Source organism: Phyllosticta citriasiana (genome assembly GCF_038021145.1).
Source record: "Phyllosticta citriasiana strain CBS 120426 chromosome Unknown IWZ02scaffold_1, whole genome shotgun sequence".
NCBI classification, from domain to species: domain Eukaryota; kingdom Fungi; phylum Ascomycota; class Dothideomycetes; order Botryosphaeriales; family Phyllostictaceae; genus Phyllosticta; species Phyllosticta citriasiana.
In genome coordinates, this window is record NW_027117278.1 from 1,089,459 (window position 1) to 1,110,707 (window position 21,249).

The window sequence follows — 21,249 nt, forward strand, 5'->3', positions numbered from 1 at the left end:
GTGGAAAATCCGATCTGGGTTGCTCTTAGAGAAACGCGGGCCGAGGCCACTAATGGGATTAGGAGCGATCTGATGTATGAGCGTTGAGAAGTTGAGGAGCATTCGGCTGCGTTGGCGTCGAGAGGCAGGGAAATTCAGAAACAGGGGTAAAATGTGGGAACAGGAGGGAAGGACCGACGTCTTTGGTAAATTTTTCATAAAGTTCATATTCGCAGTCAGAGAAAATTTGCCCCAACCTTTGTGCTGAACTGTGTGTCCATTCGTATGTTGAGAGGTCTCACATCGCTTCTTCACGCCGTCCTTGCTCTTACTTGACAGTAGCACCAAAGGTAATCTTCGCAGAAAAGATGCTTTCTATGATGTGTGAGCCCTCACAGGGAATCTTCTAAATTGTGTTCAATCGCAAGGTAAAGGTTGCGCCCGCACAACACCTAGCAGAATGGACGGCCATCACGACTCGGCAGCAACCAAGCTCAGATAGACGCCCCAGGCAACGCCGACAAGGCTCCCGAACACGACGCGCTTATCTACGGGAACGACGGAGAAGCTGATGACGGATACAAGGGGCCAGAGCTTAAGTCCAGCCGAGTAGATTGGCCACATTCCCTAAGAACAAAACAATCAGCCCAGTGCGCATGGAGTTACGACGGTCGAGTATTTGTAAAAGAAGCTCACATCCTTGATGGCGGCGTAGATTTCATCGCTGCTGCTACCGTTTAGCGCGCGTATCGTCGCGACAAACGAGACGATGTTAACGAAGGCGCCGACGGTCTGGTCGAGGAAGAACTTCATGAACATGTTCCACCAGTTGCGCTGGCCGTCGCCGTCGCCGTCGTCATCGGCAGATCGTTTTTCATTCTTGTCATTTTTTGCCTTGATGGGCTTTTTCTTCTCGTCCTTTGTTGTGCCCGGAAATCGCTCTTCGAGATACTCTTGCCACAGGACGTTGGGCGGCGTGCTAATGACGGTGCAGAGGACGAACTTGACAAGGGCGGCGAAATCGAAGGAGAGCGGTTGCTGGGAGCGTGAGACACTGTCAGTGCGGGCGCGCGTACGAGCAGTGGGCACAATGGAAGCTCTGTGTGATGTGCAGCGGCCGAATCCAGCAGCATGTTGTGGATCAGGCAAGCTAGTGGTGTCGGAATGAGAATCTCACGCCTTGCTTTTGCGCCGTCATGATTTGGGCGAGCACGTTGCTGGTGGCGGACAGGGCAGAGGAGGCGACGATTTGCTCAAGCATGGAACTCGGCATGGTGGCGGTGTTGTAGGAATGTGGGTGGACCAGGCGGGTGTTGTTGAGTGGTGAACGTGTCGTCATCCACGTCCAGCAGCAGACGGTGGAGTGGAGGCACGCTCGGGCCGGATTGCGGACCTGAAGCTTGCCTGATGCCCGAGTGTCGCGCTCGCGTTTCACTGTTTCAGTTGCCATCCACGCGACACTCTTCTTTGATCAATACTCACAACACCCGCACAGGTATTGATTGAACAATTTGAAGTTTGATTTCACATTCTACATTATCTTCATTTCATACGCCGCCCTCCTTCCTCTGGCCGACGAAGAAGCCAACGCCAAAATCGTCGGTCGTGAAGGTAATCTTGGAGCCCTTGGGGAAGTAGAAAACGTCGCCCTTCTCCGCCTTGACCTTGTTGCCAGCCTCGTCGCTGATATAAAAGTGGCCGTCGATGATGAGCTTGATTTCGTGGTACGTGTATTCGTAGACAAGCGGGGTGCCCTTCTCGAGGCGGTAGATGCCACCGGAGATGGGTGCTACTTTGTCATTTTGCTCGCTGCGGTGCCGTTTCGTCAGCGGTGCTGCTTCCGGCGCGGGTTGTTGGTGAACGGAGCGCTACAAACCTGGAGACGATGTCGCCAAGGTAGGCATTCTCGTTGGCGATGAGAGGAGGCTTGAACTCGGACTGAGCCTTGGGGAAGTGCTGAAGAGCGATTGGTGCCATTGTGTAAGCTTGGTGGTGTTTGGGGATTGTCAAGTTGATTGGGAGCCTGAAAACGCGTCAATGGCGGGAATCATTGTCTGGAGATTCGTTGGTACGCACTGTGTCGAGGAGTTTCGGTCGGGAGGTCTTGACCAGGACGAAGTCGGACGGAGTAGAACTGATCGTGTGCTTTGGAGATAGCAGAAGCTATATAACATCTCCAACCTACTACCACTTGCTCAAAAGCGGTCACAAAACCCCAAAAGACGCCCACCCCCACTCCGTGACCCTGAATGCGAAAGCAAACCTAAAAAAGCTATAACAAACGCCGCCATCTCAGATGCCCCCGCTCCCGCGTGTCTCTACACTGGCACTTGGCAAAGTCCAAGACACGATGTATTTATCCACCAAAACCAACAGCCCCCGCGACAGGTCATTCAGTCAGCGATCAAGCTACCTTATCAATCGTCCTATTTTCCAAACTCAAAGGCTCTGTTCTGATCTGATTCGCCGAAATTGCCTCTGTTGAATCGCTCGTCGTCGATACCACAACAGATCATGGTGTTTCGAAGAGCAGCAGTCACCACCGGTAAGCTAGATTCTCATCCGTCACGTGAAAAGCATAAAGATTCCGCAGCGATGACGACTTGTCCGGTAGGCTTATGGATCGACGCCGACGGCAGAGGGGTTTTTTTGCCCAAAAGGGCAAACAGAGAAGCTCTCGGCTCCTCCCGGCCAGGGGTCTGATAATCTACCTTACGGCATTCGTCTGGGGGGCCCAAGCTCCTTGCCCAAATTGGAAGGAAAGCTGAGCTCGGTTGTGTTGTACCGACAGCGTCATAGCTCCTAATCTGGACGGATTTTTCATGGCGAGGATGGACTTGAGAGAAAAGACGTGGAAAGGAGGGAATTGAACGGTTTGGTAAGCTTCGCCGTTGCAACCGACCACTTGCATGAACCGCTTTCCATCTTCTTCTCCATGGTGCAGCTTTTTCTCACCAACTGGACGAGAAAGACGCCGCCGTGTTCGCCTGGCATTCGCCTATGCCCACGAGCATGTCTACCGCACTGTGTCGAAGCAACCTCCTCTCCGACTCCTCGTTCGATGCGAAAGTTTCAACCCGCCAGGAACGCCGCTCGCGACTCGTCCACCCTCGATAATATCTCAAGTCGATTCGATACACGGAATCCGCGGATCGGTTTGGGCAACATGGCCCACAAAGGAGCGATTTCTCCTTGTCTTGGGGGACGACCGGAACACCAGAGCCAACTACGCAATCGATTACACATTGCATCTTGGCTCTGTATTCGAGTCGAGCTATAGAGGGGAAGGAGTAATGAAGCCAGCGGGCGGCACGGTGATAGAGGGGAAAAAGGTCAATGATGCTGTCGGAGTTCAGCGTGAGCAACACCGCAGAATGCCACAAACAGCGCAATGACTTTCCACTCTCTCCACACGGCTGCTGCCCCGTATGTGCCAAGATTCCCAGAACGCGATCCTTCTTTTCTGCTTCAGATGTCGACCAAAAAGTCTTATCTTGCTTTCCATTTCGATTCCTTGCCCGCCCCTTTGTTATCCTACCCACACGCACACGCACACCCAATCTGCTTTGCTCAATCCATCGACTCGACCCGTCGTCGTCACAATCACAATCAATAGTTGCCTCCAGCTCGCCGTCTTCATTCATACCCGAGGCACGGCTCGTATCTTACATCTGCCAATCCCCACGACTTCTTTCTTTCTAAGCCTACGCAGCAGCCTACGACTCCAAACTTCTACTACCAACTCGCACCCATTTCCAACCTCTAAACGAAAAATCCACCCGTGGCACTTTTCCCGCAGCTGCTTGAGATGCAAAACAAGGACCCAGAAGCGTCTGACCGGAAATCCGAGTCGCAGCCCGGCGTGGCGTGACTTTCCCGGCGCTGCAGGGCATCCGACCTTCGCTCGCAGTTCCGGCATACATAATTCATGCCCTGGGTACGAGCTGCTGCTCTCATGCTCGCTCGCTCACGCCATCCGGCAAGCAAACGGCGCGACACGAAAAGACACCCGACTACCACACAGACTTCGACGACCCAGAGCAGCAGCATTTTCCCGCCGCCTGTCCGCGCGTGCTCATACGACTGCATGACATAATGTCACCTCACCGGGTCCATCCCCTCTTCTCGCAGCGCTCCCTCCCTCTCCCGCCCCCCCCCTCTCTCTCTCTTTCTCTTTCTGTTTTCCCCTCCCTAGGATCCAAAAATGTCTGGCTTCCCGTCACGCGGCCGCGCCGCTGCGAGGTTCGGTTTGCCTACCTACCTTACCTTCTGCCGACGCAGCCCGTCCGTGCGCGACTCGACTCGACTCGACACCCCCTGACACAAGCGTTGGACGAGATGGGCGGGAAGCGGACATGAGATCCTGCCTCTATGCTGGCAAAGCATGTCTACCGAGCAGTGCAGCGGCGCCGTTGTCTCTCTCCCATCACACGCTGCGAACCATCCAACCGCACGGTGGTGTCATGAACTGAGAAGCGTGGATCGGTCGAGCCCACTCGTCAGTCAGTCCAGTCTACCAACGGAGCCTCGATACAACCAACCAAGCACGACGGGCAAGACGATAGACAGCAAAAACTCCTATGTATGCTACCTCGAGATCTTGATTATCCATCCGGACCATCATCAACTCACTCACTCGCTTGCTCGCTTCACCACAAGACCCTTCCTTCGTCTGTTCTAGGAACCTCACCGCCATCGACACCCAAATCTGCGCGTCACATCTTCTTTCGGCTGGTGGCTCTGTTGCTCTCCCATGCGTAACCTCGTCTGAACCCGTCAATCCCAAGTACTACCGTCAAGCCGTCCCATGTGTGCAAGATACAAAGAGAAAGAGAAGAATCGTGGTTAGAACGATACAGAAAGAGGACAACGCCATGTCTGCTGCAAGAAGAAGCAAGGTCACGGGTTAGGAAAGGAAGAGGTGGGAAAAGGGGGTAAACGCAAGCCGAGAAATGTGGATACAATATGTAAAAAGAGAATCGAAGACGACAGGAAGAGAGGAGAAATCGTCTCTTTCGCTTGTCTCGTGTTCCAGAAAGCGACCATCAAAGGTCGAAAGATCAGGGGAAAGGATGAGAAAATTCGTAAGCTCATCCGAGAAGCACTACAATTGCGTTAGCGGGCATCGTTAACTAAAGCATGCAAGTTTTCGACTCACCTTCCCAGCCCCAATCTTTCATGACTCCCAGCCAATGCAGTCGACCTCTGACCGTGTACTCGCGATCCTCAACACCACTGCCAGCTTCAGTCGCGCTGGGCCGCGGCTTCTCGACATTCGGCGGCATCGACATGTCAAAGTGGCCCATGGCCGGCGGCCGGCGGCTGCGGCGATCACCGACAAAGTTTTCATTCCACCGGACCGGCTCGTCGAGTCTGTCATCCCGAGGGCTGATGGAGCCCTTGATGTGGCTGCTCTTGGTCGCCACCTTCATCCTCGGCCGGATGCGTGCTTCGTATGCATCGCGTCGCGCCCACACCTCCTTGCAGATGTCGAGACAGCGGTCCACGATTCCAATCACCATGCGTGTCGACATGCACTCCCATCGCTCTTGGACCCACTGGCGGTCCTCACCTGTGGCCTCGCTACCCGCCGCAGTGAGCGGGTAGATGTGGACTATGACTGCGCGCGAGGTGAGTGGCACGGTGGCAAGGTAAATGAGCACCTTCTTGGCAAGCTCGGCAGATGGAAGAGAGGGGATCTCGGGAACAGCCTGATGGAGGTATAGAAGCGTTGCCCAGCGATACGCCTCGGCCGTCTGAAGACTGTGCTGAATGTGCGATGTTGGGTCCTCTGGGACTTCAAAATACGCCTGTGGAACCCAGTCTTCGAGCTGCGTCTTGAGTTCCATGGCTTGCGAAATCATGGCAGGCGAGTTGCTCTCGCTCCGCCGGACTCGACGGACCAAGTTGGCAACGTGACCAATGATTGGAAACAAGGTGCTGGCACAGCCCATCAACGGATCAAGCTGTGATTCAAATTCAAACGGACCGGCAAACAACGAGGCGATGGCGTCAAAGTCGTTCGAATCATCGTCATCCATAGACGTCAAACGAGCAGTGACATCCATGTACACCCACGTGTTGCAAAGGAACTTGAATCTGGCAAGATTGTCACCTTGCGCGGGAGCTCTTTGATGGCGGGCCAGCGCCTGCTGAACCAAAATCTTTGCACCTTTGATGTGATCAAGACCAGTCGAAGTTTGCTGGTCCCAAGTCTCAGCAAATGCCAATGCAAGCGTCGTTGCAATCGCTGCATCCAAGTGCATGCTGCCAATTCCAGTGGCAAGATGTTCAATGCTAGAGCGCATGTGTTCGATTCCGAGAACCCGGAGGCGTGGATTCTGCTTCGCGATGTGGAAATTCGTCATGGACGAAATGGCATGAAACAAAGCTGGAAAGTCCTGGGCAAGAGGCCAAATGAGTGACCGCCAAGGGTTTTCCGATGGACCATTCTTGAGGGAAAGGATTCCGCAAGTTTGCCTATCGAAAAGCATGGCCGTCATCTCCGGAGAGTCCATGGCCACGCGCGGTTCGTGCAAAAAGGCCGGAAAAGGCTCGGGAGGTCTGGGAGTTGTCCTGCCAGCGTCTACAGAAGGTAAAGGGGTTGGAAGACGCATCACCCAAGCTTCGTGATCCGGATTGATCACATGAGATTCAAGTGGACGCATGATCTCCTCAATGTCCCCATCGTCATCCAAAACATTGGGAGCAGGTCCAAAAAAGGGGGGCTGAGAAAACATTGGGTCGGCTCCGGGGTACTGGGCCTCCCAGGGCATGTACTCGTGCGGCGGCGCGTTTGGATCTGTTCCTGGTAAGAGCAGGTCCACTAGGCGTGGAGACTGTCCGGACGACAGACTGGAAATTGCCGTGTTTGCAGAATGGATAGTATCGACCGTATCGGCATCATTAAACATACTCGTGGTACTTGTGCTTGACCCCGGCTCGAGGGGATCAATGGCAGCTGGCTCTGGCCGAGCAGCAATAGGAGAAGAGCCCGGGGGAAAGGCGCCCGGGGCGGGAAAGGAAAACTCCAGCATCGACTGCTGCACAGGAGCAGGCGACTGGTGGGCAGAGGCAAAAGGGGGAGCGAAGCGGACATCGCTGGGCAGTGATGCCGGCGGCGAGGCGGCGGCCACAGGTGGGCTCCGAGGGTTCGCAGTGGCAACAATTGGGGCTTCGTTCGGCGGCGAGGACGCTGCATGATTTTGAGCAACAAGTCTACAGCGGGTTTCAACACCTCTGGCATTGTACCTTTTGCTTGCTTGGCCGGCAGCGGTTTTGCGCCGGTGAAGCTAGCCTCTTCAAATGGCCGCCATTTGAAGTCTTTTTTGTAGCCGCCGCAGGGGACACTGCGACGCGCACACTGCTGGCAAGTCGGCTTGGTCTCATCGCACTTCAGCCGTTTGGCCTTGCAAGTGCTGCAACCTGTGGCGAATACGTCAGTGGGTGGATGCGGTGCGGATCAAATGGACGGGTCGAGGTGAGTGGAAGAGGTGGGGCAGAGCTTATCGACGGAGATAAGCACGGAGTAGTTGTTACCGTTTCTGCTCTTGGACTGCTTGCGCTTGGTGACGCCGTTGGAGGGAGGATTGGGAGCAGCATCAGCTGGTTTGGGCTTGGGGGCGTGAGAGCGGCGACGAGGCGCCTCCTTGGGGGAGGCGGACGGGGGCGGCGTGGTGGATGATGCGTTGAGGGTTGTCGAGGTTGCAACGACGGGCGGGTGAGACGAAGCGGACTCCACCGGCGAGCTGAGAAAGACGGACGGCGAAGGAATGGTGATGGCTTCTGCCATATAGCCGCAGCGTCTCGGCTGGTTATCTGCGAATGGAGCGAGGATGCAGCAAGAGGCAGTGAACAGGCCTGAGGACTGCGAGCGTGGGCAGAATGGACCAAGGCATGGGCGTATGGAGAGGAAAGACGAGGGCGTTCGTCGAGGGCGGCGCGCAGCAAAAGAGCGAGCGAGGCGATAAAGCATCCCGGCCCCAACCATGACTGGCCCCGCCCTTGACTCGCCCAATCCAAATCACCATTCAGCCTACACGCTCGACCTGGTTCCAATCGCGTCGCCGTCGCCTACCTACTGCTCTGGCTGCCACCCGTCCCGACCTCGCTCGACCCGTGTACCCTCACGTCTCCTTTGTGTTCTCGTCACTGTCGCCTCGGTGTGGAGCCCGCGACTGATAGCGGCTCTGCTGGCTGGGCTGGGACTAGCAATTCTGCCCACGGCCTGCCAAAGATACGGACGCGCCTTGATTGTCCCGAGATACTGCGAGATAATTCAAGATGACTACTGCACTGCGCCGATAGGGCAGGTCCAAGCTTATCGCCCTGGGTCATCAAGTCCCTGAGACGCATCGCTGTCAATCGGTTATGCGGGTGCGCATCATTTTGGCTTGTACGGAAGGAAGACGGTGATCAACGACATGTCAGCCTCGAATTCTAGGCTCTGAGGCTGCCAGGCATGGGTCCGACGAGACGAGGGAGGTGTGGCTGTCGGGACAGGCCGCGGGTCGAATATTAGAGCAACCGGTCAAGCGTCAGCTGCGAGGAAAACAAAATGTTCATCTGGTCCCTGGAGTTGGAAGGTAGAGGTTGAAATTTCTCCGCGGAAGAGTTTGTTTACCCCGGTTGCAGTCCATGTTGGCAGGTAGCATCAGCATCTTTGCAGAGACGAGATAGAATCAATCAAGGTCGACGAGCTGAAAAGAGGCTGAAAAGTGAAAGGTTGACAAGGCAGGGGAGACGGAAAATTTGACCTGAGGAACCAACGTCCAAGCTCAAGCTCACGGTCGAGCAAAGGACATTGAACCTAAGACCGGCCCGGGGTCCCCACAATATCACGTGATGACCTACCCAAGCCTCGGGGTAGCGGGGCCGACCTCATTCCCGTCCCGAGGTCGGGCGGTTCCCAGGTACCTTAGCCGACGCCAAACAACCACCGAAGCACCCCGCCCGCAGCTTGCATCTGGAGCTTCTTCCTTGCTCGCTTCTTCACTGGGACGAGGACCATCTCTTTCATCCATCCAATTGACCATGTCTGCCCTCAGTCGCAGTGTTTGTCGTCAAGCTTCATCCTCTCTTCGCTTCCGCCGCCTGCAAGCTCTGAGCTTAGCTAAACCTGCGGGCTTGTTGAGCGTCTCAGCTCCCCACATCGTCCCAACTTCTCGACCTGCACAATCCGCAAAATTCTCCACAATGCCAACTCTCCGCGACAATGCCACGGCAGTACCTGCCAGCGCCAACAAATTCGACCCCGAAATCGTTGATGTCGCAAACTATGTGCACAACTACAAAGTTGACTCCGCCCTTGCTGTAAGCGCCATCTTCGAAACGTGCCTGCGCTCCGCCTTACAAAGTCACAATCTAGTTCGACACTGCTCGATGGGTGTTTCTTGATACCCTTGGCTGTGGCTTGAAGGCTCTCGAATTTCCTCAATGCACAAAGCTCCTCGGCCCTGTTGTTGAGGGCACAACCGTCCCCCACGGCACTCGCGTCCCCGGTACACCCTACCAGCTCGACCCTGTCCTCGGTGCCTTCAACATTGGTGCAATGATTCGCTGGTTGGATTTCAATGACTGCTGGCTTGCCGCTGAGTGGGGGCACCCTTCGGACAACCTGGGAGCCATTCTCGCGGTGGCCGACTGGATCTCGAGGACCAACCGTGCTGGCGGTAAGCTCGGCAACGGAAAGGTCTTGAAGATCAAGGATGTTCTCGAGGCAATGATCAAGGCCCATGAGATCCAGGGTGTCATGGCCCTTGAGAATTCGTTCAACAAGGTTGGCCTGGATCACGTTGTCTTGGTCAAGCTTGCTTCGACTGCTGTTGTTTCCAAGATGCTTGGTCTGACGGAGGCTCAAACCCGGGATGCCGTCTCCCAGGCCTGGGTCGACGGGCAGTCCATGCGTACTTACCGTCACTCGCCAAACACAATGTCAAGGAAGTCTTGGGCCGCAGGTGATGCCTGTGAGAAGGCGGTGAATCTCGTTTTGAAGGTGCTCAAGGGTGAAGGCGGCATGCCGACCGTCTTGTCTGCTCCGACCTGGGGCTTCTACGATGTCAACTTCAACGGCGGAAAGTTCCAGTTCCAGAGGCCTTATGGAAGTTACATCATGGAGAATGTCCTCTTCAAGGTGTCGTACCCAGGTATGTCATCACAACCAAAATGCCGCAGACCACAAGCTGACCAGAGTAGCCGAATTCCACTCCCAGACTGCAGTCGAAGCCGCCGAGCGTATTCACAAGAAGCTTAAAGCGCAAGGCAAGAGTGCGGAGGACATTGATTCTGTCCAGAACCGAACCCACGAGGCCTGCATCCGCATCATCGACAAGCAGCTGAAGCCAATGGACAACTTTGCCGACCGTGATCACTGTGTTCAGGTAAGCTGAGGTACGGTCATTTCAACGCGCAACTTGCTAATATGTCACAGTACATGGTAGCAACCATGCTTGTTTTTGGCAGGCTCGAGGCCTCAGACTACACGGACGGCAGTGAGGCGGCGACCTCTCAATTACTCGAATCGTTGCGCAAGCGCATCAGCTGCGTCGAAGACCCCCAATTTACCAAGGACTACCACGATCCTGAGAAGCGTACGATCGCCAATGCCCTTACGATCCGCCTCAAGGATGGCACTGTTCTTGAGGAAGAGGTCGTAGAGGCTCCCCTTGGCCACAAGTGGCGCAGAGATGAGGCTAAGCCCCACATCCTCGAGAAATACAAGAGACACCTTGGCCCTCACTATCCGCAGGGCCGCGTTTCTGAGCTTGTCGATCTTGGAATGGATCAGAGCAAGTTGGAGCAGACCGATGTTGACAAATATGTCGATTTGTACGTGAAGAACTAAGTGTCTTCGGAGGTTGATCAAGCAAAAGTTGGCGACAGGGATCGGCCGGGCCTGCGATACTGATACGGAAAAGAAGGCGAATTGAGGAGGAGCTTTGGTCCTCGATAGAATCCAGTGCTGGCTGCAACCGTAGCCAATTCGCGTTGACAGTACGTACGCAGACCGGATCTTGAGAGGGCTGTAATGACCGAACTCATCAGTCCCAGCCCAAGAACGTTGCATTCAAACACTCACTATTCAAAATCGAATTTGACAAGTCGGCTTTCGCTCCAATTTACCCTTAGGTCATCATATTTCGGGACTGTCCGCGCTGCTTTGGAAAATCAAGCGTCAGAGGCTGGAAATTCCAAGTGCTGGTCAAGTGCCGGAACGTTCAGCTGCACCATGATGCTTTGACACAACAAGCTATCCGCATTGGAGCCAAGATTCGAAATCGGGCTCCGGGCTCGACCAGGACTGTCACCAGATGGGCGGTTACGAACGCCACCCGTAACCATGAAGCCATTCTTAGCTTCCTATCTCAGCGGAAACTTTATGCGGCTCAAGTTCGCCACGCAATGTGTTCACAAGGTAGTTGAATGTCAGCCCTGCTCATTGTGAGTGCCAATCTGTGGAATCATGACAATACCGCGTAAGAAAATTGAAGTTTTTGCGACCTTTCTTTTTGAGAGCACGACTTGGATGACTGATTAGAAACGTCGCCTGAGCACTCCAAAGCTGACTCCAAGGCGCCAGGTCTGAATTGTCGGCATGAAGAGCATGCCAATTTATAAGCTTACCGACTGCTTAGCCACAGCTACACTTGACCAGGCCTGCGCAAGCTGCATTCGTCCGTGAGCGCAAGGCGAACAACCACTTTTTTGATACGCCAAGATGCCCATGCTCTTGCGAACGCAGGAGACGTATTCGGCTCCGCCCCCGCCGTATAAGCGTCCGATTCGACTGGAATTGAATTGGCAGCGGCCAGATCACCATGTTTGTTCGTTCTGCCGTCCTGATTGAAGACCATGTCGAACATTGCCGGCTTCCAGGGGGTTTTCAGCTCCATACACGCCCCTTTCGCATGGTCTCCGGAGCCTATTACAACCGCCGGACATGGACAGAGATTCAAACTAGCTCGAGACATGTGTGCAGAGCCACGATAGCACTGTCGATTCCCTCTCGACAACACTGACGCCTTGATCCGGGGAGCAAACGCGCGTCAGACCCTAGTGGAATGGAACTATTAGGCAATCATTGAGTCCTCGTTAACTATGTTTCTATTCGCAGGATATCCAGTACGTCTATCATCAACCATTTGCTGGCCTTTGAGCTCCGTTGACACATTTTTGCGCAGTCCCATGCTGCGGATAGAACTGAGCGAATGCGCACGGCCCCTGGTTCCGACCGACATCTACACTACGGCCGAGGTTTTGCGCAGCACCTGCCCAAGCCGCAACCAAAAGAAATCCGTGGCTCACTCGGTTCTTCATGCAGTCACCTAACCACCCAAGAAGCGAGTCGTCAGATGAGTTGACAGATAAGCCGCAGGATAAGCCGCAACATAAGCCGCAAAAGCCGCAAGGCAAGCCACAGGACGAGCTGCAAAATAAGCTGCGAGACGAAAATTGACAAATTCGGTAATAGTTTGAGAACTGACTCAATCGATCGTCCAAGCAATGACACGGGCGAGGACTTTTAGCAACGTTCCAAGTAGGCCAAGGAATGCTAAGGTGGGAGAAGGGGGCTTGGGTTTTGAACCCCCTGGCGCATGTCCTAGTACATGGCTATGAATGCTCCGGAGATCCTTGCGCCAATCCGTCGTCATGCCTTTTTATATTCTCAGAGATGATCGTACGCCAGTCGCAGAGCCAAAGAGCGTTTCCTCGTCCTTTTTTGTCTTCGCAACCTGTTGTCCCTTCGATTCCCTTCGTACAGTCACTTGCTCCCCATGCCTCGGTGGCCCAAAGAGCCCTTGCCAGAGGGCGTTGGTCTTGAAAATCTACCAATCACTAATTCCCACTGCACCAACAAATCCTGCAAAGCCTTTGCAGATGGCTTCAACCAGTCAGAGCACGAGATTTCTTTGATGAGCCAGGTCGACTACGGCTGGTGGATGCTTTGCTATTGGGGATCCTGGGTCTTGATATTCACCCTGGCCCATGGCGTACGCATGGCCATCTACTACAGTAGACGCCGGAGGAAAACAAAGCCTTCCGATCCTCCCTCATGGCCCCACCGACTTGTGGCTTCATACCGGGCCTTTGTCTATCGTCGCTTCTCCGGTCGTCTTCTGGGAAAGTTGGGGCTACCAGCATTCGGCGTGTTGGCACTGCTATCTCTCAGCACAGTCTTTACAACTTGCCTGATTTTCCCGGAGCTTCCCTATCTTCGCTCCCGTTTCCGCTTTGGATCCCCGCCCCTGTCCATCAGGTGTGCCATGATCATTTCGGCGTTGATGCCGCTCCTCATTGCCTTGGGAGGCAAAGTCAACGTAGTCACAGTGTTGACAGGATCCAGCTATGCGAGGCTGAATGTCTATCACCGATTTATTGGAGGCTTGATCTTCGCTCTGGCAACGGTGCACATGGTAGGGTTGCATTGGCGCTATCCAAGGTCTTGAGTAACGAATATCCAGGTACCACACTTTGTGGCTCCTATCCAGGACGGAGGCTACGACCATCTAGCCCAACTATTCATCGACAAGAAACGCGAGGTGTGTATGATCATAAAGCATCCTCAACGAGACCCGGCTAATGGAATCAGCTCTCTGGCACTATACTCTACTTCATCTTCCTGTTAATGATTGTCTTTTCCATATCATGGTTCCGTTCTCGTTTCTACGAATTTTTTGCCTACACCCATTTTTTTCTCGCCTTCTGCTTCATCGGTATACTTTGGTGGCACATCCACGGCGAATACATGTCCCCAACATACGTCTATGTCTCAGTTGGCCTCTGGACCGCGTCGGCACTTCTGCGAATGACACATCGAAACCCAGCTCTGCGAAAAGGGCAGCTCAGAGGCTTCCCAACAACGATCAAGCCCATGCCTGGAAATGTGACAAGAGTCACTGTTCGAGTTTCGCAAAGCGTCAGTTGGAAGGCCGGCCAACACGCCTTCATCCGCATCCCTGGTATCTCAATCAAGGACAATCACCCATTCAGCATTGCATCCATGCCCGCGCTAAACGACCCTCTCCTTCCCGGTCCAAAGAAGGCAAACGAGCTCGTCTTCCTTGTTGGCGAAAGGAAAGGCTTCACGCATAAGCTGGCCGAGCGCGCGAGAAGGGCTAGTACTTCAGCAGTGCCCTCTAGCGCTATCGCCAGCTCTCAATCTCCTACAGAGAAAAAATCCATTCACGTCTCAGCCCAATCCACAGACGTCGAATCCCAGCGTCCAGCCGACACTCAGATGCACAGCTTCATCGACGGCCCCTACGGCGACCACCTCGGCCCCGTGCACCGCCTCTATGACTGCGTAGTCCTCATCGCCAGTGGCACGGGCATCGCATGCCCATTGTCGTGGGCAACGCATCTGGCGACCCAGATGGCGCTCGCACGCGCAAACGGCTCGCATCGCTGCCGCGTCAGAGACGTGCGGCTCGTATGGATCGTTAGGCAGGCAGACCAACTCGCCTGGGTGAGAGAGGAGCTGGACGCTGCACTGTCGACGGCGGCGGCGTCGCGAGGAAGATTGGTGGTGGATGTGTTTGTCACGCGGGAGAAGGCGGCGACGGCAGCGTCTGCGGCTGTGCTTCCAGAAACTGCGGTGCCGTCGGTGTGCTCCAGTGGCGCCGTGTCTCTGAAGGCTCCATCGAAGACGAAGACGCAAGATGATGAGAAAGCCGTGCTGCGGCCGTCAAAAGAGAAGATGACACACGAAAAAAGCGCCGCCACCCTCGCACCATCGCGTCCGCTGCTGAGCGTACCTCAGCCTTGCCACTCCAAGCACTCCTCCTTTTCCTCGTTTACCTCTAACGCCTCCACGCTTTGCGCTCCTTACCCTGCCACACCACCATCGAATGCCAACATTCATCTCCATTTCGCAGGACGACCCGATCTGCGCTCCATGGTCCCAAGACTCGTCCGTGGCGTGAACGGCGACGCGAAGAACTCATTTGTCCTCGCGTGCGGCAGTGCGGCAGTCGTCGATGCCGCGATCGGCCAAGGCGTGGTTGCGGCGCAGAAGTTTGTAGGGAAAGGGGAGGGTAAGGGAATGTTTGGGGTCAGGGGAGTTGGAGAGAAGTTGAGTTGGTGAACACTCGGGCTCGAAAACATGATATTGACTTGGAGTCGCGGGAATGGTGTAGGAGTTGATGGCATCTTTTTGACGAATTTCCCCTGAGTGTGTCTTATTTCTGTGCAATGGTGTCTGGTGAAAAATTGTAAGCTGATTGGGGTTCCAATGGTTTGTTTTCTGGGCCTTTGCAAAGTGCAAACATGAATCGAAAGACATCGAACGTTTGGTCATTGTACGTTGAGCTCCTATGTGCCTTCCTCCTACCGGCACTTCATCCCGTCGGAATGAGACCATCTCCCCACCCAAACCTTTTGTCGTCGGCGCCAAAGTCGTGGCACACACACACACACACACACACACACACACACACACACACACACACACAAGTGCCGTTCCGCGGGTAGGAGGAGCTCGGATGTTCCCTGTCACTGCTCCTTCTAGATGTGAACGCACTTGAGATTCGACATTACAACCAGAGACCCTTCCACCACCGAACACATGTCTACCTACCTCTGAGAGATAGACCTGCCAGACCCGGCTTCCCGCGCCTTCTTCGCCCCCTCAGTCTCTCTTGATCACGCGTACTTTCCGAATGCAAACGACGCGGGATAACAATCTCGTCAACCGGTATCTTGGACAACTGCAATCCAGGCCGATAACTCACGAACACGACTTTGACCCTCGTTGGAACATTGTGCGAGCGAAGCGCTTCGAAGAGACCGGTAAATGCGTCGGGCCAGGACGGCTGGTCGGCCTCGCGGAGGCCCATCGCCTCAAGGTCAATGACAAAACAGACATCCTTTAACCCGTTCAAGGCGTGTCCTAGCAGGTTGAACCAGTCTTTCTCTGTACGTGCGCTGTGATACTTTGATGCGCAGACTGACGCTCGCTTTTCATTCAGCAAAGCCTCGTTCTGTTTGAGCACCTGGGAGACGAGCCCCTTCAACATGTCGACAGCTGTGTACTCCTGCGACGTCTTCAGCCGAAGAGCCCAGGCGACAGGGATTGAGGTTTCGCGAACGAGTTCGATCATGTCGGCGGCAAAATCTCGCGCAATGTGGCAGTTTCGATAAGAGCTCGAGACGAGGACGACGGAAGACTCTGGATTCGTCCCCCACGCCTTCAGGTTTTGTGAATTTTGAAAAAACGAAGTTTGCGTTCCCTCCCGCCGCCGTCTCCGATTTCTTGTTGACGCGTAAAACAGAAACGTGTGATCGGAGCTTCCGCATGACGAAGAAGAAGTTTCGGTAAACGCCATGATTTGCGACAGTTGAATGTCGCATACTCTCTCATTCGTATCCAGTATCCCTGAGTACTGCAATTTGTGGTATCCTTCCAATCGTCAGCACAGTCGTAGAAGAAAGGAAATAATGCTAACCATCTAATGCCAGACTCATTGCCTCTGTTATTTTCTTCAGCTCTCGCAGCTCCATTCTCGTCTCTCTCAGCTCTACAAGGCTCATCGTAAAGGCGAGTTGACGGATCTCCGAAATCTGGACAGTAATATCGTCCACCAAATCTTGGAATCGCAAACTATATGGCCGGCCAATCGCTGAAAAGGCATGTTTCAACTTGTTCTGACGATACCAGGAAGCGGCTCTTGTTGCAAATCCTATGATGCGTACGTATAACGTGGTTGCCAGGTCTACCATCTTGTCCGTTTGATACAAGAAAAGATAGAGCTCGGTCTGAGGCAACGCGCCAGCAATCTTGCACATCGCCTTGGCCAACTCTTTCATCAACGTTTCCTGATTCAAGACTCCCTGCGATCATGGCATCAGTTTGGAGATTGAAGGCCTCTCGTTGCATGGGGATCCTTCGACTTTCTCCCTCGGCCAAGAGCGAATTCTTACCATGAAAACAAACTTGAAAGTACCCCACACAAGAGAGACATATTCTGGATGATGTTGGACTAACACATCCAGAACTGTGCCGTAAAACTCTACGCGCGAAGACAGTTTCGTCAACCATTTGTGTGTCTTCGACTGAGGCTTCGCTTCGTAGAGCTGTTTCGCGTTTTCAACAGCCTGCTGGACATGATCGATTGAGACCTTGTCCTGAAGCCAAATGCGTTTGCATTCATCATTTGTAAAATCTGACTTGAAAAGTCGCACGGCCGCGTCGAATGCTTCCTTTGCCGCGTCATTGGAACTTTACAGTAAGCAAACGTCAAGTCGGCGCAGGGAATTGGAATGCTAACCTGTTCGACTTGCTCCACTTCAGCAGTGGAGACTTTGAATCACCAGGCGATCGGAGTACTGAAGACATTATAGCCATGACAAGGCTGCGTGAAGTGGTACCCACCGGTGACAAAAACCCGATGTGGAGGAAAGCTGAGTTCGCTACGCACAGGGTCAGGAGCTGGCTAGCTAAATACGGGTTTGGCCATATCACGCAGCCACAAAGACGGATGAGGCCGTGAGACCGATGTACGACGTGGGCGCTATCCTGCAGATGTGGGGGCCATCTGCACGAGTGACGATGCTGGCCCCGGAACCCTCAAACTCCCCCTCTGCAACTTCGTCCTATTTACTCGAGCCTTACTCATGAGCAACACCGATGACGACGAAATGAGCTCTGGTAGTGGCATCGAGGATTCTGACTCTTCGTCAGATGCTTCTGTCGAAGAACAGAGGCAGAGAAGCCCCGATTCCTTCGGCGCGCCTTCGGTATGTGCAGCCTCTCCTCGTGATACAGCTCAAGGCTGATCGAGTACACACAGTGGGATGATAATGCTCGGTCGAGATCATTTTCCCGGTCGAGATCACCTTCCCCGGCGAGATCGTATTTGCGGTCGAATGGGAAAAAAGGAATTAGGAGAAAAAAACTTCATGACGACCCTCCGCGCAGAGCTACATCTATTGAATCTCGCTCAGACGAAGAAGACTCGGAAGGCGAAGTCAGGTTGTCACAGCGGCATATTCCTGGATGGTTTAAGCACTCGGCCCAGCCATCAGTCCTTCCGACAATATCTCAGGACTTGACGGAGGGCCAACAGTACACGAGAGACCAATATTTTGCTTCACTTGGTTCGAAGTTTGGCCGAACTGTGGTATGATTCAACTTCTCTTGTCCGATGATATGGAACTCTTCTGATATTTCATCTCACAGTCAGACATCTCTCAGCCAGACGGGGCGGCAGAACAATTCGAAATCCCTGAAAATTCACGTTACAAGCCTTTTCCTCCTCCTCCACCACCGGGCCTGGCGAGGTCACAGACCATGCCGCGTAATGATTCTATTGTCAGTATCGAGCCATCGCTCGTCAATTCATCTTAACCGAAGCGCCTAATTGCACAAAGCTGGTGGCTGACTTACCCCTCCAGCAACCCGTCGAAGGCCACAGAGAATTCACACTGGCAGACTTGGAACAGCCACGAGTGAGGGTCCGACGTCCACAATCGAGCACTAGAATCACAAGAAATGATAATTTCTTGCAGCGACGTGAAGATATGATGGTTAGGCAACAGGCGACACACCTAGATCGGAGCAGGTCGAGTGCGCTTGAACCACCAGGACTGGGAGCAACATCTATTGATCGTCGGAGTAAAAGTCTTGTGAAAGTTTCGGATGAAAAGTACAATGCTGCCATCTCTGTCATATCCGAGCTCACAGGCGGTAGACTGATCAAAAATTCCCGTTCCAGACCGCTCGAGGATATTTACGAGGAGCCTTTCGGTGATACATCTGCGCACGCCGAATCCGCCACCAAATCCCATCAAGGCATACCAGACTCGTCGGGACGCATAGACTGGAGAGCACAGATTTGCGGAACGCTAGGGATCGACCAAAGGGCTTCGGACGCCGATGTTCTGGTTGCTGTTCAGAAAAATGGCTGCGTGCGACCGCAAAAACCGCGATTGGAACCGCATTTCAGGATACTCTACCGAGTTGATTGCAAGAGAGATGGTAGCCACTTTGTCTACGAGGACATGCCCTATGTCCTCGATCCTGACAGCCATGGCAACCACCTACGCGGTCGAAATAAGATGTCCAATTACGACCTATACGTCGAGCGTCATCAAGGACTATCGTTTATCGTCTACAAAAGATTCACTTGCTGTCAAAGGGGAACTGAGAAAAAGCCGAGTGGCGCAGTCGCGCAACATGAGTCGACGGATTCAATTTCGTTGATTTCTCGGGAGCTCATTTCAGCACTTAGACAAGCAGCGAAAACATCAGGAAGATTGCATCTCTATCCGGAGTTCAATCATCGACAAGAGATAGAAGCGCCTTATCTATGGTTCTTCCATGGTTTCTCATTTCTTCAAGACTTCACCAAACGCGCTAGTTCCAAGTGCCACCCACACCTTCGCTGCTTCTTCGAGGATTATATCTTCAAGCACATGGTCCAGGAATATGACGAGGTTGATTCAATGCTGTCACGGGGAATGATCACGGAAAAATACATCTCCTATTTATTTGTGAGTGTACTCACGGCCTGTCCAATGAATGCTTCTTGGTTCATTGGACTAAGCCTCCGAAATTTGACGTTGCGACTGACAACATGGAAGACTCCAGGAGATGTAATATTGCAGCGGGACGAGAAGCGTAAGTCGAGCTTGTATGACAGAGCCTTTCTGCAGGAGTTTTGGCCCTCGAAATTCAGTGTCACCAAGCAGAACGAGGACAGAGGAAGCAAAGAAGAGATGGTACGGATCTCTTCGGAGATTTCGGGACTGTTCTGGGAATTTGACGGCAAATTCTGCTGCTATAAACGTCGCGTCCTTTTCCAGTACGACACCGCGAAGGGCAAAGAATTCCCGATTCAAAAGCTTCCAATCTTGCCCCTTCGCTTCGCAGACCAAAAAGATTCTCCAAGGCTGAAAGCCAGGGGTCGAAAGCTATGGGAATGCCGGCACCAGAAGCTGGTATCGTACAGTGGATGGGACTTCACGCAGATTGACCACTTCGTAGGGCCCCCGAAACTCTTGTTTGCCGAAATTCAGAGCTGACAACATTATAGAGAGACGCTCGGGTCATGGTTGACATGAAAACATACAACAAAATACATAGGGCAGAGTCGATCCGCAAGTTAGAGGGGAAGTTTATCGAGGAGCTTGACTCCAACGCCATGGAGAGAGAACACCCACCAAGAGAAGAAATCTTTTACCTCCTCATGCCACCAAACACTTTCGGTTTCGTCATGAGAGTGAGAAAATGGCGTATGTCTCTCACTACCCCGAGAATCCTGAATCGAGACTTAGCAACGTGCAGATAACATCATGGTCGAAAACATGGCGGAAGTGCAGTGGGAGGAACAGGCTTTTGACTCACTTGTCATGGAACAGACAACGAAGGACCTGATCAAGGCGCTGGTTACAAGCGAGATCGAAGAATCCAAAACGACAGACCTCATGAGCGGCAAAGGCAACGGCCTCATCATGCTGCTGCACGGCGGACCCAGAACCGGCAAGACTCTGACGGCTGAAAGTGTTGCCGAGTATACAAGAAAACCACTCTACCGCATCACCTCTGGCGACATCGGGACGAATCCAGAGGCCGTGGAGCGATACCTGGACGTGGTCCTCGACCTGGGCAAATCATGGGACTGCGTTGTGCTGCTCGACGAAGCCGAAGTGTTCCTGCAAACGCGCTCGCTAACGGATCTCGCCCGCAACGCTCTAGTCTCCGTCTTCCTCCGCGTCCTCGAGTACTTTCAGGGCATTCTCATCTTGACCAGCAACCGTGTGGCGACGTTCGACGAAGCATTCAAGTCGCGCATCCAGCTGGCGCTGCACTACGAACCCTTGGGCAAGAAGGAACGCAAGCAAGTATGGACGAACTTCATCACACGCTTGGAAACCCTGGACGAATCCAATGTCGATGCGGCGGACTTGCACAAGCACGTTGATGAGCTGGCCGCAGTCAATATGAACGGCCGCCAGATCCGAAACGCAGTGACGACTGCGAGGCAGCTGGCAATGTTTAAGAACAAGACTGAGAGGACGCGAGTCAATTTCAAGACGTTGGAGTACATTATTGGAGTGTCGCAAAAGTTTGACAGCTATTTGAGCCAGGTCAATGACGGCTTGACAGACGAGGATATTGCGCGGGACGATAAGGTGAGGTAGCCAGGTCTGTCGCCTTAGAAGGTCCTCAACCGGCCTTTTCTACACGAGTTATTTCACTTTTCTGGATGTCGTCATCCAAGGAAACTTATTCAAAATTTGCAGCAACACACTCCATTGGTATTTCTTGCTCGC

At 53.6% G+C, this 21,249-nt stretch overlaps 8 protein-coding genes across 8 annotated transcripts; 3 read left to right on the forward strand and 5 right to left on the reverse strand.

Annotated features, from left to right (window-relative positions):
- Nucleotides 1–166: 166 nt before the first annotated feature.
- IWZ02DRAFT_439118 (uncharacterized protein) lies at nucleotides 167–1,400 on the reverse strand. The gene is made up of 3 exons (XM_066766757.1): nucleotides 1,157–1,400; nucleotides 676–1,017; nucleotides 167–606 (listed from the first exon to the last, which is right to left on the reverse strand). Exons 1-3 carry the CDS (start codon nucleotides 1,316–1,318, stop codon nucleotides 451–453), a joined length of 660 nt encoding a protein of 219 aa, XP_066627017.1. The 5' UTR covers nucleotides 1,319–1,400; the 3' UTR covers nucleotides 167–450.
- Nucleotides 1,401–1,526: 126 nt separating this feature from the next.
- On the reverse strand, nucleotides 1,527–1,956 carry IWZ02DRAFT_466984 (uncharacterized protein; the record flags this gene model as incomplete). The annotated part of the gene is made up of 2 exons (XM_066768531.1): nucleotides 1,527–1,788; nucleotides 1,856–1,956. The coding sequence occupies 2 exons, from the start codon at nucleotides 1,954–1,956 to the stop codon at nucleotides 1,527–1,529; spliced, it is 363 nt and encodes a 120-aa protein (XP_066627018.1).
- A 741-nt stretch (nucleotides 1,957–2,697) lies between these two features.
- Nucleotides 2,698–3,930, reverse strand: IWZ02DRAFT_12968 (uncharacterized protein). The gene has a single exon (XM_066761610.1). It carries the CDS (start codon nucleotides 3,621–3,623, stop codon nucleotides 2,931–2,933), a length of 693 nt encoding a protein of 230 aa, XP_066627019.1. The 5' UTR covers nucleotides 3,624–3,930; the 3' UTR covers nucleotides 2,698–2,930.
- Nucleotides 3,931–5,069: 1,139 nt separating this feature from the next.
- Nucleotides 5,070–7,771, reverse strand: IWZ02DRAFT_486549 (fungal-specific transcription factor domain-containing protein; the record flags this gene model as incomplete). Its single annotated transcript, XM_066769272.1, has 4 exons — nucleotides 5,070–5,083; nucleotides 5,138–7,174; nucleotides 7,231–7,404; nucleotides 7,519–7,771. The coding sequence occupies 4 exons, from the start codon at nucleotides 7,769–7,771 to the stop codon at nucleotides 5,070–5,072; spliced, it is 2,478 nt and encodes an 825-aa protein (XP_066627020.1).
- A 1,241-nt stretch (nucleotides 7,772–9,012) lies between these two features.
- On the forward strand, nucleotides 9,013–10,822 carry IWZ02DRAFT_466986 (2-methylcitrate dehydratase; the record flags this gene model as incomplete). The annotated part of the gene is made up of 4 exons (XM_066768532.1): nucleotides 9,013–9,291; nucleotides 9,347–10,124; nucleotides 10,174–10,358; nucleotides 10,409–10,822. 4 exons carry the CDS (start codon nucleotides 9,013–9,015, stop codon nucleotides 10,820–10,822), a joined length of 1,656 nt encoding a protein of 551 aa, XP_066627021.1.
- A 1,930-nt stretch (nucleotides 10,823–12,752) lies between these two features.
- IWZ02DRAFT_486551 (uncharacterized protein) lies at nucleotides 12,753–14,640 on the forward strand (the record flags this gene model as incomplete). The annotated part of the gene is made up of 4 exons (XM_066769273.1): nucleotides 12,753–13,391; nucleotides 13,440–13,517; nucleotides 13,568–14,511; nucleotides 14,565–14,640. 4 exons carry the CDS (start codon nucleotides 12,753–12,755, stop codon nucleotides 14,638–14,640), a joined length of 1,737 nt encoding a protein of 578 aa, XP_066627022.1.
- A 765-nt stretch (nucleotides 14,641–15,405) lies between these two features.
- IWZ02DRAFT_478364 (uncharacterized protein) lies at nucleotides 15,406–17,433 on the reverse strand. Its single transcript, XM_066769070.1, has 4 exons — nucleotides 17,244–17,433; nucleotides 16,897–17,194; nucleotides 16,422–16,806; nucleotides 15,406–16,375 (listed from the first exon to the last, which is right to left on the reverse strand). Exons 1-4 carry the CDS (start codon nucleotides 17,318–17,320, stop codon nucleotides 15,546–15,548), a joined length of 1,590 nt encoding a protein of 529 aa, XP_066627023.1. The 5' UTR covers nucleotides 17,321–17,433; the 3' UTR covers nucleotides 15,406–15,545.
- A 124-nt stretch (nucleotides 17,434–17,557) lies between these two features.
- IWZ02DRAFT_13225 (uncharacterized protein) lies at nucleotides 17,558–21,244 on the forward strand. Its single transcript, XM_066761633.1, has 8 exons — nucleotides 17,558–17,712; nucleotides 17,766–18,095; nucleotides 18,155–18,286; nucleotides 18,370–18,429; nucleotides 18,484–19,467; nucleotides 19,558–19,956; nucleotides 20,010–20,208; nucleotides 20,261–21,244. Exons 1-8 carry the CDS (start codon nucleotides 17,590–17,592, stop codon nucleotides 21,115–21,117), a joined length of 3,084 nt encoding a protein of 1,027 aa, XP_066627024.1. The 5' UTR covers nucleotides 17,558–17,589; the 3' UTR covers nucleotides 21,118–21,244.
- The last annotated feature ends 5 nt before the right edge of the window (nucleotides 21,245–21,249 follow it).